Source organism: Gorilla gorilla, chromosome 3 (genome assembly GCF_029281585.2).
Source record: "Gorilla gorilla gorilla isolate KB3781 chromosome 3, NHGRI_mGorGor1-v2.1_pri, whole genome shotgun sequence".
NCBI lineage: Eukaryota > Metazoa > Chordata > Mammalia > Primates > Hominidae > Gorilla > Gorilla gorilla.
The window spans coordinates 15,380,924-15,400,473 of record NC_073227.2 but is presented as its reverse complement, the minus strand read 5'-3'; the positions used below and the strand labels follow the sequence as shown (position 1 = coordinate 15,400,473).

Sequence of the window (19,550 nt, the reverse complement as noted above, 5' to 3'; positions counted from 1 at the left end):
TCCTTACCTTTCCACTTCCACTTCTATTTCAGCTAATAGCTATGTCAAGTGCTTTTCCAGCTTTTCTGAGTTTCTCACTGTAAGAAACACCTATGAACATCATGCCCATTATACACACACCTGTGTACAGCTGAAACAAGTTTCTCAAAATAGCACTCTCTCTAGCACGTGCGATGTGCTTGTATATTCCTTAGTCTATATTGATCTGATTTTTAAGTGCTAGTTGTAAGCCCCTGAATCGATCTCACATCCCACAGATGGGTTGCAATCTGCAATTTGAAAATCCCTGGCTGCATTCTAAATAGCAGCAGACTAGAACAGGATGCCTCCAGGGACAGTTGGATGCCGCATGCGGCTACCTTGAAGTTTTGTGGGTTTTGCCTCTGCAGCCTTTCCTAAAAGTGGCCTGCCCTCCAGCCCCATCGTCCTTCCCCTGGAAAATTTTAGTAATGGCTAATAATTATAAAAGCATATAGTGTCATTTAAATACCTACTGTTGGGAGTCTTTTACATGTATCAACTTAGCCCACACAACAATCTGAGGGGATTGGTACTATATCATTCCCACTTCACAGATGAGGAAACTGAGGCCCAGAGAGGTTAAGTCACTTGCTCAAGGTCACACAGCTAGCGAGTGGCAGAGCCAGGGTTTGGCTCCAGGCCTCTGCCTCCAGAGCCCCCCACCCTTAACTGCCGACTGCTTCTCCAGAGAGCTCTCGAACTTCTCCCCCTGCCTCCATCATCTCTCTCTCCCATGCAGGGAGAATGGCATTCCCCAAATGACCATCTGACCCTGAGGCTTCCCTACTTAAGTCCCCTAAAGCTTGTTCCCCGTTGTATTCAGAATTGGGCCATGCAGCGGAGTTGGCCACCTGGCCCCTCTGGAACTTTCCGACTCACCCACTCCGTCCCCAGCACGGTGATATCCGCTGTGTTCTCCCACACCTCTGTGCTACGGCCCATGCTGTCAGCCACACCTCACTTGCCCTTCCCAACAAGGCCCAGCTCACATGGCCTTAGCTCTCTGTAGCTCTCCTCAACTCCCCCAGCCCCCTGAACACACGCCATGGGGGATCCCACACTCCCCCATGGCACCCCACATCCGGGTTTAGAGTTATTTGTTTCTTATCAGTCTCCCCCATCTGCATAAGAGCTCCAGACCCCAGGAGCCCTGCATCAGCCAACTCCTGTCCTCAGGCTGTGGCCTGGCGCTGAGGTCCTCAGGCACAAGAGCTTCCAGCAAGTGTGCAGCCCCCACAGATCACAGCCCCCACCCCCACATCCCTGCATGCCCCAGGCCCCGCAGTCACGCCATGCACCATGAACTTAGGATCTCTCTAACCCTCCTGACTGGGCTCTCCCAGGCCCACCCTGTGCTGTCTTTGCCCAACTGCAGCTGCTGCTGAGTTCCCACGGCTCTGCTGGACAGGAAACAGGGCCTGGAAAGGAGAAGGAAACCGTACCTGGCTGGCCAACTCCCCCTGCAGCGCCGCCAGCTTCTCCTGGGCCTGGAGCCAGGCGCTTCTCTCCTGGGCCACGTGGGTGCTCAGCTGGTCCACCTTCCGGAGGAGTTTCCTTTCTGACAGCTCCAGCTCCTGAATTCTGCAGCATGAAAAGCAGGGAGGCACTTGCTCAGGGTGCAGTCAACATGGCCTAGAGCTTTTGCAGACACCAGGGCCAAATTATTATTATTATTGTTTTTGTCACTGGGCCAATGTGATGTTCTGACAAAATTATGTTTTGCATAATATTCATGTATATAGTTCTAAAGATTATCTACAATACTTCAAAGACGTTATTTGAACAATTATGTACCATGCATCAGAAATCTTCAACATCCTCACACCGAAGCCAGTAATTGCAGATTCAGGTAATGCCAACTCAGAGCACCTGAGCTTGAGTCATTTAGGCTAAGAGCTTTAACTTGGTGGTTTCAATGACTCCTCACATTAACAGCCTGCAGGTGGGTTCTGCTACCCTTACTTCACACATGAGGAAATAGGATCAGAGGGGGCAGATTTTTACTCAAAGTCGCACAGCATTATAGAATCTAGTCGGTCTTACTTCCGGACTCAGCATTGTCAGCCTCTGCTCTGCTGTCTCCCGTTTTAGCTACATTCTTATAAACCTAAGGAAATGATTGAAATTCAGAAAAACGTTTCTGCAACTGAAAAAAATTAATCTCTGCGTTACTTAGTCTTCCACATGAGAAGCTAGAAGTGGCTTAACTGTCTGTTAGGAATGGCTAAGTCACAGGAAGACTTTGCATCGTCTTGGAAACACACTGGGGCTATGTCACAAGCAGGCATAGACGTAGAACCCAGACTGGATGTGAACCCTGATTGCAGCTCTGTGGGAGGGAGACACATGCAGGGTCGGGGCAGAAAGTCTGAAAAGAAAGCCCAGGCTCCCAGACCTACGGGGAGAGGAGGCACTGCAAATACTGGCCTGTCTCCCATTGTGCCTAGTTTCCAAGTCCCCTTAATGTGTCAATCTTGCCTGTATAATGGAAACCATGATACAGGTGAAGGTGCATTCACAGCCTCCATGCCTAAGTTCTATATATCCTCACTCCTTCCCCAAGTCCACGCTGGGCACCTGCACATCCAGGACAGATACTGCTGCCCTGGGTGAAGAACTAGCTTTGCCTGCTGGCTCTGCCATTCACCAGCCATGGGGTCTTAACAGGGCTAGTTCAGCACTATGACCCTCAGTAACTTTATCTATAAAATAGAGGTCATTAACCTTGTTCAGTAGGTTTTCATGAAGATTAAATTATATGATGCATTATTATTAATGATAAGGCCAAGAGTCCCTCTCCTATTCCATTTATCATGCCCTGAGGAAAGGTCTCAAGGGTGGCAGACCAGAGTGTGCTCTCTCGTGAGGATCATAACCAAGATCCTTCCAAACTGGACCACAGGAGCAGCTCCAGTTAGCCAGAGTCAGGCTGAGCACTTTCTGATGAGTTATACAATATGGGGAGATTTGCTAGGAAAAACAAAAGCCTTTCTTTCTAGTTTTGAGACCAATCTGTAACAATAAATATGAGAACAGTATTTAATTCTGATACGATTCCTAATCTTAAACGGAGCAGAAAATGACGAATTTCACTTTGGCAGGGTGAATTTTGGCCCCAAGTTTATCCAGGCCCTAATCCCTGGAACCTATGAATGTTACCTTAAAATGCAAGAGAGACTGCAGATAGGATTAAGTCAAGGATGGTGAGATGGGGATATGGATCCGGATTCACCTGCTGGTCTCTAAGACCAATCACAAGTGTCCTTGAGAGAGGGAGACAGAGAGGGCTGAACTTAGGGATGGCCATGTGGCCACCAACACGCGATTGCATGCAGCTGGGTCCAAAGATGGAGGCAGGGCCAGGAGCCCAGGAATGCAGCTCTAGACCTGGAGAAGACCAGGAAATGGATTTCCCCTCCAGCCTCGGAGAGGGCTTGGCTCCACTGACAGCTCGACTAGCTCAGGAAGACTGATTCTGACTTCTGGCCACCAAGCTTGTGCTGACGTATTACAGCAACCACGGGAAGCTAATACACTCATGAATATGACATAGACAGTGAAGGAACACTGTTCCCTGATTATACCAGTGACAAGTGTGGATGATACTTTTACTGTGTTTTTAAGTTTTCTTTTTTTTTTTTTTTTTTTTGAGATGGAGTTTTGCGTTTGTTGTCCAGGCTAGAGTGCAATGGCGTGATCTCGGCTCACCACAACCTCTGCTTCTGGGGTTCAAGCGATTCTCCTGCCTCAGCCTCCCGAGTAGCTAGGATTACAGGCATGTGCCACCACACCTGGCTAATTTTGTATTTTTAGTAGAGACAGGGTTTCTCCATGTTGGTCAGGCTGGTCTTGAACTCCCGACCTCAGGTGATCAGCCCGCCTGGGCCTCCCAAAGTGCTGGGATTACAGGCGCGAGCCACGGTGCCCGCCTAGTATTGTTTTAAGGGTTAATTATGTTAATACTTGTCAAGCCCGTGAACAGTGGCTTGGTACTGAACAAGTACTCGGTAAGTGCTTAGCTGTTATTAATTTTACTGCATTTAGATGGGGAATAAACATGCAAAATGATAGTGTTATGAAGATGGGAGTGGGATTTTCTTCCTCACATTTCTAACAAAGCTGTTATATTATTTTGAGAAGAAATACTTTTGTGCTTCAACTCTTTAATTAAAGTGAACCCAAGACATACTATCCGGCCTTTTCCCTGCCCCAGCTAGACCCACACACATTGCGACATTTACCTGAAATCTGTGCTCAGAATTGTGCTTTCAGACCCTGGCCTCAGCTTTTAGCAGCCCTGGATCACTTAGTATTTCATCCCTCAGCCTCAGTTTACTCATCTGTCAAAGGAGATGATGTCACCCTATGCATCACAGGGTCCAAAGGAGCCAAGATGGGGCAAGTATGGGAGGGCCCAGCCCTGTGCCAGCTCCCTTTTCTCCTCCCCTGACCCCTCTTCTGCAAGATGGTGTACCCCATCTTTAAAGAGAACAGAGGACTCGAGCCCACATTCCCCCACAGGCCCAGTCACAGAGGCCCCTCCTCCCTATGGCTCATGGTGTCCCCCTGGGAATCTCTGTCTTTCCCTCCCCCATGGAGGGGTCTCCTTTGGTTGAGGTTCCCTGCCTGTCTTCCTGGGGTCCATTGATCTTCTTCTTTCCACCACCAACCTTTCCAGAAGATTTGAATGTACAACCCTGTATGGGCCTACGCTGCTAGTCTCTCAGCCCAGGGCCCTGCCTTCCCCAACTCTCAGCACCCAGGACTTCTGTTATGGGCTCAACGCATCCCTGCATCCTGTGTTGAAGGCCTAACCCCCAAGTTCCTTAGAATGTGATTATATTTGGAGATAAGCCCTTTCAAAGAGGCAATTAAGTTGGAAGGAAGTCATGAGCGTGGGCCCAGATCCAATCCGACTGGGGTCCTTGTAAGAGGAGGAGATGAGGACACAGACACACACAGAGGGATGACCATGTGACGACACAGGGAGAAGGTGGAGTCCACAAGCCAAGGAGTGAGGCCTCAGGAGAAACCAATCCTGCCGACCCCCCGAGCTTGGGCTTTTGGGATCCAGAAATGTGAGAAAATAAGTTTTTGTTAAGTCACCCAGGTCTGCAAATAATGCCATTTCATTATAATGTTGATGAGAAAAAAAAAAAGATTCCCAGCCAGGGCCACTGTCTATGTGGAGTTTGCCCATTCTCCCCATGTCTGTGTGGGCTTTCTCGGGGTACCCTGGTCTCCTCCTGCAGCTATAACACGTCACCACAAGCTTGGCGGCCAGAAGTCGGAATCAGTCTTCCTGAGCTAGTCGAGCTGTCAGTGGAGCCAAGCCCTCTCCGAGGCTGGAGGGGAAATCCATTTCCTGGTCTTCTCCAGGTCTAGAGCTGCATTCCTGGGCTCTTGGCCCTGCCTCCATCTTTGGAGCCAGCTGCATGCAATCCCACATTGGTGGCCACACTGCCATCCCTAGACTCAACCCTCTCTGTCTCCCTCTCTCAAGGATACTTGTGATTGGTCTTAGAGACCAGCCGGTAAATCTGGGTCCATATCCCCATGTCACCATCCTTGACATGTCGACATAGTCCCAGCCTGCGTGAGTGTGCGCGTGGGTGTGAGTGTCCTGTTCAGGCCTTGCACCCTGAGCTGCCGGGAGAGGCCTCAGCCACCTGTGACCCTGAACTGGAACAACTGGGTAAATAATCATCTTACTTGTGATTTTTTGAGTCTTTCTTAAATTTAAATTTGTTTGAGCCTTTCACATTTATTTCAATGTTTAACATTAGAAGTGTCTGGGGTCTTTATCTCAAAGTTTGGTGATGTTTTTGTGACCTGAAATATGCTGTAGGAACTTAACTCTTATTTGTATCAATTAGCCTATGGTCAAATGAGTTTTGTGGCCAGGTGTGGTGGCTCACGTCTATAATCCCAACACTTTGGGAGGCCAAGGCAGGCAGATCGCTTGAGGTCAGACGTTCGAGACCTGCATGGCCAACATGGTGAAACCCTGTCTCTACTAAAAATACAAAAACTAGCTGGGCGTGGTGATGGGCGCCTATAGTCCCAGCTACTCGGGAGGCTGAGGCAGGAGAATCACTTAAACCCAGGAGGTGGGGTTTGCAGTGAGCCAAGATTATGTCACTTCACTCCAGCCTGGGTGACAGAGTAAGACTCCATCTCAAAACAAAGCAAAATAAAAAACAAAAACAAATTGGTTTTGTTGTAGGTTGCTTCACTTAGTCACAGTTTCCAAGAGCCTATGGACAACGTTCAATGAGGACTTACTGTGCTTTGTCATGGCAACCCAGGCAAACCAACATAACTTTGTATATGACTCTCGGAGGGTAAGTGCGTTGCAGAATGAATGAAAGAATGGGCAATCACATAGAGTAACAGAAGAATTTTTCTGAATTGTGAATTTCTTCATGCATAAAACTTTACCAAAAGGAAGAAAAGTAAATCACATGTGCATACACGTTCAATGGTCTGCCTTTACTAAATCAAAGGCAAGTACAAGAAAATGGGGAAGTCCCGCAAAAATCCAAGGCACGTGGCTGCTGGGATATGAGTAACGTGTCAGAATCAATCCCTGCCGTCACTGCATTGTGCTTCCATGCTGGGTTTCTCTGATCTATATACAAGGCCCAACCTCGTTCTTTCAGTCTGGGTGTCAAGACATCGTCAGGAAAGAAGATGGGCTTTAGAGAAAGACCTGGATTCAAATGCCCCACCTTGAGGCCAGGTCAGCTCCATCAGGCAAACAGTGCCCACACCAGGAAGTTCTACATAGAGAAACGAATGCGGAGAACCTATTTCAAAGATGACAGCAGAGTCCAAAGGCCAGACAGAGACAGGCAGCCTGGATTAGCAACTGCCGGAAGCCACTTCTGCCCCTGGGGCTGGACAGCCACACAGGGAAGAGATGATGTTACCAGGGCAGGGCAGAGCAGCCAGGCCACCCAGCGGGAGCTGGGACTGCAGAGGAAGCCGAGAGCACATCTGAGTTACAGCCACAGTGGGAGATGTCACTGTGGGAACAAGAGTGACTTTATTTTAAATGCTAATCCAGCAGGTGACTCTTGACTAACCCTGAGTCCACGAATGCCTCCAAGATGTGGAGTTGATATAGTTCTCTTTACGTAGAAACACCTATTCATTGTGAGTTTCCTCCAAAACAACCCTTGTCATTGCAGAAACCATAGGCTGTGATGCCTGTAGCCACCTATGCAAGCCTTCCAGAGCACACATGCTTTTTCCCCAGGATATAAGCCCTGGGTTGGGGATGGAAGGTTTGCTGTGTGGACATCTACTTGTCTGGCGGCTGCCTAAAACCATGCTTCTGTCTGCCAGTTCCCCTAAAAAATCACCCCAAACCGACCAACTGGATTTGTCTGCCTCTTTCTTTGGTTTCTCAGTTCCTTCTGCACTTCCGTGTCACTTTGAACATAGGGCCCTTTCATGGAACAGTCACCCAGAGAAGAAGAGAGGGAGAAGACCTGGCTTCTCCCTGCCTCCCTCCGTTTCAGGGCCTCCCATTGGCTGCACCTAAATGGAAGCCTTTGAGCAGAGGAGCCCGGGCAGCCTCATCTGCAGGTACAGAGCAGAAGAAGGAGGGCGGGAGCAGCAGAAGGCAAGTGACTGCGTGGGCAGGTTACGTGCCTTTGGTGAGCCAGTTTCCCCAGCTGTGTGGTGTGATTCAACACACCATGGTGACACACTCTGATGGCCCCGGGGTTTGTGAAATACACACAGAGAGATCAAAATGGCATCGCTACCTGCTTCTCAGCCCGGACTCCGATGTCACGTACTTGTCCTCCGCTGCTGACGGCTTCTGCTCGGAGGACTCCAGCTGCCTCCTGAGCGCACCCATATCCGTGTCTGGGCGACCAGCTGCTTCTTCCTGAAGACATTCCCGCTCCTCAGCACTATCTTCCATGTCCTGGAATATCCAGGATGTGTCAATCTTCACATCAACGTTCATTATGTCGAACCCCTCACTGCTGGGGGCTCTGATGACGTAGCTGAAACTCTTCTCAGTCCGTCCCTTGGCTGTTGGCTCCATCTCAGAAATATTTCATGGGGCAAGACTTAATAATAAAATTAAGTGAGTTTGCAACATTGACTTCCCGGAGATTTCAAGGTGGTGTTTGTGACTTCAGATTGTTCAGGAAAATATCCTTTGAGAAGGGCAAGAACAGGTGGATTATTCATGAGTGGGTGACTTGGGTTTCATCTGCACAAACGTCATACAATATGAATGAAAGCCTCTCGTTTTACAAGTCAGCATGCCAGAACTCACGCAAAGCAAGAAAAAGTTGCAGAAAAATCACTTGAGATGAAATGCCTAGTGATGAACACAGAGAGGAAAAATAAGACCTCCAGGTAAGGCCATCAGATGTTAGAGACTCCCAGTAGTCAATGAAGCTTATCTTTTTACCACATAATGAATAAGGTTCCACACCTCCTCTTTGAGCACAGCACATATTTTTCAAGGACCTAGAGTTTTCTAGGGGAAGAGGATGGGAAATTTATGCTGCCCTGGGTGCCGTCTGCACCCAGGGCAGGGGCCTCTCATGCCTTACCTAGTCCAATTCTCCCGGTGACCTTATGAGCTGGGCGTTAACATGACCATTATACAGATGGTCAGATGGAGGCTCTGGAAGGTGAAGGAGCTTATCTGGGTCCTACAGGTGGGACGGGAAGTAGCAGAATCAGGATTCAAATATGGATCTGACTCCCGAACTGGAGTGTGTGTGTTCTGACACAGGAGATACAGTAATAGGTGAGCAACAAGACCCCAAAAAAGGAGCAAACGCATCCTTTGGGCACCCTGAGGAGGGGGAGGGAGCCTGAGGCTGAAGAGATCGTAGGAGGAATGGGGAATTACAGCAGAGAGAGGTGGGGAGGAGACTCCCCCAGGTGGGGAGCATCCTCAGGCCACAGCCCCGCACAGACAGGCAGGACAAGTGAAGGGAACAGGAGGACCAGACTGAGCTGGCCCCGTGGACACACAGAATGAGGAAGTGAGGAGTGAGGACAGAGGAGGCTGGGTGCCATCTTCTCTCAGGCACTCAAGGACTCTGGCGTTTCTGTGGGCCCCTGGGAGAAGGGAGGTGCCTGGTCAAATGTCATTTTGAGGATCGAGCACTCTGGGGTTTGCAGGAGCGAGATGGAGGCAGCTGGACCTGTAGGAGGAGGCAGCGCCACAGGCCAGGCCTGGTGCAAAGAGGCGTCAGGACCAAGACAAATAGAAAATGAGAGGCTTCCGTCTCCCTGTTAAAAATAAGAGACGTCCTCCCTCCCTTTTCTTAAAGCATCTACTTTAGAAAATGTGTAAGTTCTTTCTTTGTCTCTTTGAAATATGTGTAAATCCTTTTTACAGCGAAATAAGCCTTTTGCCAGCATTACGAATCAGGAATGTTTCCCTGAAGGACCTGGGCACCGCCTCTTTGAGATGTAAATTCGAAGGAAAACAGCGCCCCTAGTGTTCAGTGGGAGGAAGGAGCCTAATTGGGCAGGCGCCTGGCTCCAAGATGCAAAACCTGTCACAGTAAGTGACAGAAGGGTGGAACCCAGGTGCAGGAGAAGCTTTTTTTTCCTTTGTATAAAACAAATTAATGAACACAGAGGGTTGCCCTTGTTGCCAGGTGAGTTTAGGATGAACCATGTGAAACAATGACGCTATCGAGTCCTTTTCCGTAGGGATGAGAGAGGATGTGTGCACGGATTGTGCCTGCCTGGCTATATAAAAGGGTGAAACTTCTTTCTGTCTTTGCAATCTCTCAGTGAGTTACCTGTAATGCACCTCATATCTTGGTTTAATGCTTATTCAACAATAAACCTTTTTTTAATTTTCTTTGTGGTGAGGTTTTCTGTGCTGGGAGAAGCTTTTGTCTTTAAGCATATTTTCCCAACAGTGGCCAATGTCTTTTTGGCCACAGGGGGTTTCCGTGGACCTGGGGCAGTTGGAGGCGGGGGACGGGGGTGCAGTGGAGCCACTCAGATCCCAGGCGCTGGGACCAGGCTGCCTGGGTTCCAGGCCTGTCTCCATCGCTTCTCAGATGTGATTTTGGACAAATTACTTAACTTCTCAAAAAAAAGAGGGTAAAAATCATGCCTAAGTGAAGAGCTGTTGAGGAATAAATGAGTCAATTCCTGCAAAGCCCTCAGCAGAGCACCTGGCACACACTAAATACAGCATGCTGTCTGCTGGGTAGGGGGCAGACGCAACACTGTCCAGCTGTGTCCAGTTTTCACGCCTACTTGCCGCGTGATCCTAGGCAAATGACTCGGCCCCTTGCAAAATGAAACTGACAGCAGTCCCCGCTCCCCACTGTGGTGATGACTAACTGAGCTCTGGGGTGGTGGTGGGGGGTGGTGGCTGGTCCTGTACCTGCACTGCACCATGAGCCCCCAGGAACATCAGCCAAGAGGAGCCAGTGCAGAGCGGGAGGACTGAGTGACAGCTGAAGGCAACAGCAACAGACTGAAAAATTACCCCAGGCCCACCAAGGAGGAGGAGCTGTTCCAGCCCTTCCTTGGGAGCAGCCCTGAGGGAGGGCACGTCCTTCCTTCTCGCCTAAGGACAGGGAAGCAGGCAGGGCCTCTCCTGGGGAAGTGTTCTCAGGCTTTTTAGGTAAGTGACAGAGGCTCTTGGGGGAAGAAGAAGGTCAAACAGAGAAAATTGTGGCCTGCCCATGGTTTACCAACATCTGTGGTAGCCTGGGGTGGGGATCTGAGCCTGCAGGCCCCTCAGAAGTGGTAGGGCCTGGGCAGGAGAACAGGACAGATTGATGTGCAGATGTAAGGATGGGGTTCTGCCCCCTCGGGATCCTTAGGGAGGTTCCCTGAGACTGAGGGTGGTGACAGGGAGGACACAGGCCATGGAAGAAATCAAGAGTCCCCGTTTCTGCTGGAACAACAGCCCCTGAGAGCTGGGGGGAGGCTGGGAGGAACGGAGGGAGGTCTAGCCGTGTGAAGACCTGGGCTCCACCCTACTTCAGAGCGGGAATCTGCGGCATAGAGAAGGGCCCTACAGAAAGCCCCAAGAGTCCAGACAACTGGGCGGGGGGGAAAAGGATCCCACAACGGCACATTTGCTATTTCCCACCCAATTTGGCACACCCCTGGCAAACCCCGTTTAAATGTGAGAACATAACCAAATATCAAACTGGCCATTGTTTGTCCTGGGAGTATCAGGCAGGATTGCTACTGGTTACAGAGGGGTTATGGCAGGCGAGGGAGAAGCAGGGGCCACAGTCCTGGATGCTCCTGGCAGATAGAGGAGCAGCTGATGGGGGCAGATGTTGAATTTGCTTGGGAAGGATGGGGAAGCTGGAGCTGAAGTGGGGAGTGCAACCAGCCAGGGTAAGCCTTGCCCCTAACCAGGGAAGTGGTCCACCCGCCCACATGTTTGTATTCCTCCCCTCCTCTCAGGGCCCAGCACCAAACTGGGGGCAGGCTGCGTAGGATCTCACACCCTTGAGCGTGAGCTGACTCTCAGGGCATCCGTGTGAAGCACAAAGCCCATTTCACCTAAGGTGCTCGGCACGGGCACTGCGTGCTTCAGCCAAAACACCTGCGGCCAGCTGGAGACCCAGAAGGGAAGTGGGGTTCAGCGAGAAAAGCCTTGCACCCATGGGGGAACGACCTCCCAGTTTGCCCAGAGCCTCCTCCATTTTAAAACACGAAGTCCTCTGTTCCCGGAATCCCCGCTGTCCTGGACAAATCAGCCTGGCTTATCCCTGCACAGCTGATCTCCTGGCCCCAGCCCCGGCTTCCACTCCTCAGCCCCCAGGAGGCTGCCAGAGTGGCGGGACAGAACGCTGTCTGATCCCTCGACTTCTATGCCCCAGCTCCTCCCTGGTTGCCTTTGGCCTACAGAGGATTGAGGTGTAAGAGAGAGAAGTGGAAAGCTATGTTTGTACCACGGACATCTCTGTGCCAGGAACATTCAGGGCTGGCTCTCTGCTAAACCTCCCAGCTGACCTGTGGGCAGGACTGCGCTAAAGGGTGGAGCCACACTTCTCCTTTCTACCTGAGGAAGTGACCTGGGGTTCCCCAGACTTTGTAACTCTGCTGCCCTGGAAACCACATATATGTTACTAGGCAACAACATCCAAAGCCGTGGCAGATGCGCCTGACCTGGGCACAGGGCTGTGGATGAGGGGTGAGTGAACCAGGGTGCAGCACAGCTCCGAGGCTCCCTGCATACTGGGGTCCTTGCAACCAGGACTGTGCCTAGCAGGGAGCCGGGAAGCCACGGCTGGGACTGTGACAAGAAATGCTGGTTCCTAACAGGGACTTTGGATTTCTATGCAGGGAAACCCCCGTACCTGCCAGTGTGAGCCTCATGCTTCCTCCTGCGCCGCCTCCCGGAGGGCAAAAGAGAACGGGTCCTGGGCCCGGGCCGGCCATGTGGACTCCTCCGAGGACAGCTCCCAAGGAGAGAACAGCAGATGCTACGTCTCCCACCAGCAGCCACGGTGGCCTGCGGGAGCCTGCGGGTCTAACCGTCCAGCTCAGACCTCTCCCAAGGCCATGCATGGGAACTATCACTACCATTCCTCAGAGCGGCAAGGACATTGCCAGTGCAATACAGCAGGAAGAGGCCGGGCTGGCAGGGACAAATGGGTCTGACTTCAAAGCCAAGGCCATTTTGGTCGCATGATCTGAGTGGGAGAGCCCAGCAGACACAGACACTGCCCTTCACCCGCTGAAGGACGGGGACAAGCAGGCATGAGGACCGCACTCCTGCAGCGGCTGCAAGAGAGCTGGACCGACATTCCAGAGACCCATGGGTGCCCCTAGACTTCTGCCCGCAGAAGCTAGCACAGCAACGCCTCCTGTGCTTCCTGGCCGGAAAGAGTAAGCGTGCCTTTGTTTTCACTCACTGTGCGACCCCACACTCCCATCGCCCCTGGGCTGCTAAGATGCCTGTGTTTTCAACCGACATCAGTTTGTTCATATTTCATCACCAGGTGTTGGTAAGTTACAGAGGCTGAGCCAGTGGGTGCTTTGGGGTTTTGATTTCAAAAGAGAATGGGTAATACTGGGCCATCCCGGTGCATGTCTGCTTAGAGATGGATCCTGGGATGTGGTGTGAGCAGCCCTCCCCGGCTGGCAGGGCCCCTTCTGTGCAGGGCACCGTGTCCTTCTCCATCCATGGATGTGGCCTTCTGAGAACTTCTAGATCCTCTGTTGCCCTCACCCCATGAGTTCCCTCAACTGCCTACATTTCAGTCCTTTCCCTTTTGTCCAAAGGTCCTCCTCACCAGAGACCACAGAACCGTTCCTTCTACCTGATGAGCAGGGCCTGAGCCCGTCTACCTGCAGCCAGCTGAGGATGGCCCGGCCTGGCCTTCAGCCGGCTCTTCCCATGCAGACACAGCCAGCCTCCTCGTCACATTCAGTCTTCTATTTCACTTCATCTATTCTAATTCCAAACGTCTTCCCGCACAGAAGTTTGGGAGAGGCATCCTGTGAGCAGGTGGCTTCTTCTGGAGATGCCTCCACCCCACCCAGCCTAGAATAACAACAGGAACATCATCAGAAAGGAACTTGGGGAATTTCCTCCTGGGCTGACCATCCCCAGCTGGCGTCCAGCTCTCTGTGGCTGCTCCACTCCATCCACTCTCCAGCGAGGCCTCCAACACCCTGACAGCTCTCCCGGCTCCATCCAGGGGTGGCCTCCCAAGGCAGGAAGATCTCACTTCCTCCCCGCGGTGGTGAGAGCAGGACCTGGTCTCGGGACCACTGTGGAAATAACCTAGTTCCTGCGGGTGCTTCAGCATCTCTTCCTTGGCAGCCCCTTGCAAATTACGATCAAGGTGCAACGCAGGCCCAAGTGTGGCCTGGTTGGTGGTCATGTCTGCTCTATCAGTCCTCAGTCCACCTGGTCCCAGGGACAGTCATGCTCTGGGACTTTTGCCGTGTCACACCCACAAGAGTGACAGAGCCCTCGGCCTCCCTTCAGAAATCTGGGGTCCCTGAGGTCGGCTTCTCCATGATGGGCAAGGCTCCAGCCCCTCATCAGGGTCCTGCCCTCTCTCTCTGGCTGCCAGCTGCTACATCCAGCTGTGCACAGATTCAGAGGTTTTGCTGACCAGGACTTGAACTGGGGTTCACATTACAAGGACACTTGCAAGTCGCTCCGGCAGACAAACTCCAGGACGAACACAGCACGGTTCGTGGAGATTTATGTACATAGGGCAGAGACGGCACCCACCCGGGTCCAGCTGGACATGCACACTGCGGACTGGGGAGGCATCTGGCGTGGGGACGAGGACTCGGGCCTGTCCCCAGACAGTGCGGTGGCTGCCGATCCCTTGGTTTCTGGTAATTGCACTTAGTTTCCTGGCATTCAGGTCTCTGCCCCCTTGGGCCTTCAAGGTGCCAGAGCTGGGACATGGATGTGGTTCCAAGTTTGACAAAATCCCCATCGTCCCTGCAGAGTCCTTACGGCTTGGGCTGGCCAGGACCCAGCCGTGTGTCCAAAGGCTTCCCCTTAAAGCTATTGTCAAATATACATAAATTCTGTTTGCAGTCTCTGGACTTTGAGTAGCTTGTTTTGCTGTTGAATTTGGTTTGAGTGGGGTTGGGGTTGCCGTAGGGACTCAGTTTATTCCATAAATTCTTTTTCTATCCTGTAAGATTAAAACATAATTTGAAATGACACAAGAACCAAGGGTTAAAATGGCTGGAGGATCCCTTGGCTTTATCTGCCCCTTGCCCCCACTGCTGTCATAAACACCCCAGCTGAGCCCTGAGGGACCTTCCCCCACAATCCAGGAGAAGCAGCAGCAGCAGGATCAGATCCCCCATCCTCCAACACCCACCCACCCCTGTGGCCACCCCCACCTCTGCTCAGATGGGACTGAGTGTCAGCTGTCCTCTAAGACCTGAGATCCTTCCTTTACTCAGTCCATAAACATTGAATGAATGTCGACCATGTGTCCAGCACTGTCCCAGACACTTGGGTACAGAAGGTACCAGACCAAAGCCCTTGTGGACTGCGGTCAGCCTCAGGGACGCCTATGAGGACATCAGGCAGGGCCCTGGCCTGGGAGCTCAGCCTAAGTGGTCCAGGTAACCAGTGGGTGCTGCAGGCATCCCCGGAATCCAGGGGGCCCTCAGCCTGGGCTGGATTCAAAGACAGAACTCTAGGGTCTAGAGGTCCTGGCAGCCCCTGGCTCTGAAATGGCCACTCTCAGGGAGAATGTGCAAGTGTCCAGGTGTCTAAGGTGGGAGCTGGGTCCTGGGGACACACAGGGCTCAGTGGTCAGAGGAGGACCAGACGCTGACATGGCCTTGTTCCAGAGGTCCCTGAGCATGGCACAGGAGTCAAAACCCAGCACAGGACAGGGGTGAGAGGGGGAGGGAGCTGAGTGGCTTCTTACACAGGCTCCCTGGGCACTTTGCACATAAGTGGTAGTCTAGGCTCAGGAGCCGTTTGTCCAGCAACCTCCTGCTCCTGTAGCCCTTGGCCCTGGAAGCCAAAGACCCTGGACCCTACAGAGGACTTACTGGTCCACAAGGCAACAGAGAGCACCAGGGACTGAAGCCAGACTGGAGAGAACCTTTGGAATAAAACACAGTCCCCCTTTGTGGATGAAACTCCACAGAGGAGTTTCTTATTCACAGTGAGCGTCCCTGATCCCCCTCCTCAGGGCGGGTCTCCCCCCATGACCCAGACCCATGAGTTAAGGCATCCAGCACAAGGCCACCTTCCACGGTGCCTCATCTCTCAAGGAACGTGACAGTCAGGGACTGGGAGGACTCCTCCTGTTTTAGAAAATCATCATTTTCATCTGCGAAAAGAAAAGGATACCAACCCGAGTTCTTGGCTCACTGAAGTCATCAAGGCCACAGAATGAATGCTAGTGAGAAAAACAAAAAAAGGAACAAAAACTATAAAATAATACCAAAAGAAAATGAGGAAAAGAGAAGAAAAAGAAAAGAAAACAGATGTAAGATATGTAGTATGGAACTCAATGACAGCATTTTACAAGAACTATGACACTGAGTTGTTGGGTTTGGAAAGAGAAATGGGAAGTAAACAGGCTTTAGGAAGTGATCTCCCCTGGGAAATGCATCCTGGGGTCTTCCACACTCAGGGTGGGTTATCCCGACCCACTCTCCAAACATGCAGCTAACTCATTCAGGGGAGACTGACACTCTGGACCAGGACAGGACTTTTTGGTGCTGTGATGTGGCCTTCATGCAGAACTTGGGCAGGCCCGTATAAATAGAGGAAGGCCCAGCCAATGGTCATGGTCAGCGGCTCCCACCAAGAGACGGGGGCGTGATGTGTGCACCAAAGATCAGGGTAAATTCCACTCAAGGTCACCCAGTCCAACTTGCAGACAAGTAGAGCGCTTCCGCCTACACCACACTTGCCCAACCCTCTACCCACGGGCCCCATGTGGCCCACGGCAGCTTTGAATGTGGCCCAACACAAATGTAAACTTTCTTATAGCATTATGAAATTTCTTTGCATTTTTTTTTTTTTTTTTTTTAGCTCACCAGCTATTGTTAGTGTTAGTGTAATTTATGTGTGGCCCAGGACAATTCTTCTTCCAATGTGGCCCAGGGAAGTCAAAGGATTGGACACCCCGGCCCTACACCATCTTTACCCCGTGTTCTTTCTTCCAAGAGAGTCACTACTTAAAATCATTTGTGTCATTTGATTAGTCTACTTATACAGAAAAAAAAAACCAGGGAAAAACGGTCTTAACGGGAGGAAAAATTAAACATGCCGACTTAAAAGTAGAATTTTTTTCTTACCCTGCTCAGGACTTGCTTTGTTCAAAAGGAGTTGCAAGTCATTAGGGGAAACATATCTGAACATCAACTGGGGCTTTTGAAAATAATCCTTGAGTTCTTTCCCCCCCAAAAAAAGGTAATAGCTCCCTATATTATTTATTGGAAAAGTCCAAACTAACAGCCATCAACTTCTAAACAAGGTGTAGGATCATTGGAAGTCAGAGCTAGAAGGGGCCTTGAAAGTCACCCAGCCCTTCATCTTCCACATGGGGAAACTGAGGCCTGGGAAGAGGGAAGGATTCATTAAGACCATCCAGTGGGGGTGTGGCAGGAAAGAGTTTCTGGCAATGACGAAGGGACCGAGGGGCCAGGGATAGTGGTGGCTGGGGCTATTTCCACGGTCACAGGCTCCGATGCCTATAAGGAAATGAAGGTGGCAAGAGGCATCTTGGAAGGTTTCCAGCCCTACAGGCCTCGTCAGCCATCCATCCTGGCCAGTTCCTCCTGCTCTGCATGCCAGCTTCCGCAACTCCTTTCTGTGGCAAAAGGAGACAGACCAGTCCCCAAACATTGGCTTTGAGAAAAGAGTCAAAAAAAGAGCCAGAAAGACGATTCCAACATTTCCCAGGTATTCTCACTGCCGAGGATATAGTGAGTGTTATTTTAAGTGTGCACTCATTCCACCTGACTTTTAACATTTTAATCAGCAAGGATGACCTTGGGCATGTTTTAAGCCTTTCTTTTGTCATATCTGGCTCTGTGACTCATTTTACCAACACAAGTGGTAGAGCTACCTGGGAGATGGGAAGAACCGGTGCTGCCAGTCCACACGCCTTGCCTGGGCCCTGGGCTGCGAACTTTCATATCCTCAACCTAATTTTATCCCTACATCCACCCTCAGAGACAGAGCACCATTCCTAGCAGCACATGAGAACACCAAGGCCTGGGGCAGAGGGGTGAATTCCGTGGGGCACAGGGGTGAATTTCCCAGGCTCTCTGGGCCCACTTGGGCAAGGCCAGAGGAGAGCCCAGGCTCATCTATCTGCGAAACCAGCTCATCCCTCAAGCAATTCTTAAATCCAATTATACTTGAGACCCCCTTGGGTTCTCAAAATATCCTTGGGAAGCTGGTAGGCGTGGGCATCTGGCAGACGGGGACTCTAGGAATCAGCTAAAACTGGGGTTCCCATGAGGGCAACAAGGGAACTGGCAGGCGAGCCCTGCCCCCGCCCCTGCGCACAGATCCTCAGTCCACTTGCGACCCGGCAGGGCCCTACGCCTCCAGCACAGATGGGAAGGTGATTTCATCTGCATGGAGCCGACTGTCATGAGAGAAGGGAGAGGAAGCGTCTGAAATGGAGGTGGAATGTTAAGAGCTGTTCCATCTCTCTGGGCACATGGTTTGATTCCCTGCAGGACTGGAAAGGCTGTCATCCCATTGTTGGACAGCCCTGGAATCTGCCTTCCAGAGATTTCTGCCCTGGTTTGTCCCTGAAATGAGTCAGCTTCCTCTCTCACAAGACCGGCCTCAGACACATGAAGCCCAGAGATGCCCCTTCTACCTCCTCTTCCCAGGGCTGATCCCACAGTGTCCTTTGAGATTCAGGTGGGACCCCCTCTTTGAGCACAGGCATGCCGGCCATGGACCTCCTGGATGGGTTCAGCGGCTCTCCATCTTGTTGCCACACTTGAACTTACCTCTATGACATTAAATAGGCAATTATTGTTTTTCTGTACTCATCTAGAATCATTTGCGTACTCATCCACAAACATTTGATGATGCCCTATCCTGTGGCAAGAACTGTCTTGAATGAAGAGATGAACACCACGTGGTCCCTGTCCTCAAGGATTCACAGCCATCAGGCGGAAGAAGATGAAGGGCAATACCATGATAAAACTGCTTTGCGTGTGTCCTGAGCCAGACTCATGTGTCTGTCTGGACCAATGTCATATGGAGGGGCAGGATGGGATGGCTATGACGTCCATGGAGAACCCAGCCATCCCTTCCTAGCTGTGGGACCATGGACAGGTGTCCTAATCTATCTCTGCCTCACTTTCCTCACTCATAAAATGGGCATCATGGTAAATGGGCTGGTGGAACATACCCAAAGCCCAGTGAGAGGCCAGCCTCACGTCTTCTGGGATGGGAGAGGCTGCGTCTTCTAGGAACATGCGACTGGTCTGGGGCACATAGAAGGTATTTAAAAAGTGAATGAGTCCATGGAGGAGAACCCGTGTCTGTGGTTAGGGGGATGCCACTGACCTCATCGGGCTAATGTGCTTCACCTCCTTCCTAGTGAGACAGCAGAGTAGGGATTCAGGGGAAAGTCTTTTGTGAAAAAGACACACAGAGTTGGCCCCGGCCTGAAGAATTTTTGACAGCCATTGAGAAGGAAATGCCTTTACCAGAAAGGAATTTTGAGGAACTAGCGATTTCCATGAGATCCTGATTTAGGGGAAGAAGGGCAGAGAAAGGAGGGCTGGAGACAGAGTCTATGCTTTGGACGTTATGAAATAAAATGATTCCGCGCTAACGTTTCATGGAAAGAAACCTGGGGACAGTCTCAGCTGCAGTCACCTACCTTTTCCTCCAGTTCTTTCAGGTGCCGCTTCTGAAACTCCAGTTTGTCCTCCAGTTCTCGGATTCTCTGAAATACACCAGGTTATGTGTCAGAAAAAGTAAGTTTTCCAGGTTTAAAAACTCTGTTTTTATTTTTTATTGTGGTCTAGCACAGAAGCTGTAAAGGATACCAACACTGTGGGCA

General features: G+C 51.1%; 2 protein-coding genes across 5 annotated transcripts in view; both read right to left on the bottom strand.

Moving 5' to 3' along the window:
- Positions 1 to 8,083, bottom strand: part of C3H4orf50 (chromosome 3 C4orf50 homolog) — a 122,236-nt gene extending 114,153 nt beyond the window's left edge. Inside the window, exons 1-2 of the mRNA XM_031010306.3 lie at positions 7,797 to 8,083; positions 1,464 to 1,602 (exon numbers count right to left, since the gene is read on the bottom strand). Of these exons, the coding sequence (XP_030866166.3) occupies positions 1,464 to 1,602; positions 7,797 to 8,083 (426 nt within the window). The remainder of the gene's footprint in view (positions 1 to 1,463; positions 1,603 to 7,796) is intronic.
- A 6,493-nt stretch (positions 8,084 to 14,576) lies between these two features.
- The window catches only part of JAKMIP1 (janus kinase and microtubule interacting protein 1), a 175,858-nt gene continuing 170,884 nt past the window's right edge, over positions 14,577 to 19,550 (bottom strand). For all 4 annotated transcript variants that reach the window (XM_055385847.2, XM_055385846.2, XM_055385848.2 and 1 more), the window contains 3 exons: positions 19,368 to 19,433; positions 15,855 to 15,930; positions 14,577 to 14,666 (listed from right to left, as the gene is read on the bottom strand). In XM_055385847.2, the coding sequence (XP_055241822.1) occupies positions 15,880 to 15,930; positions 19,368 to 19,433 (117 nt within the window). In that variant the 3' untranslated portion in view covers positions 14,577 to 14,666; positions 15,855 to 15,879. The remainder of the gene's footprint in view (positions 14,667 to 15,854; positions 15,931 to 19,367; positions 19,434 to 19,550) is intronic.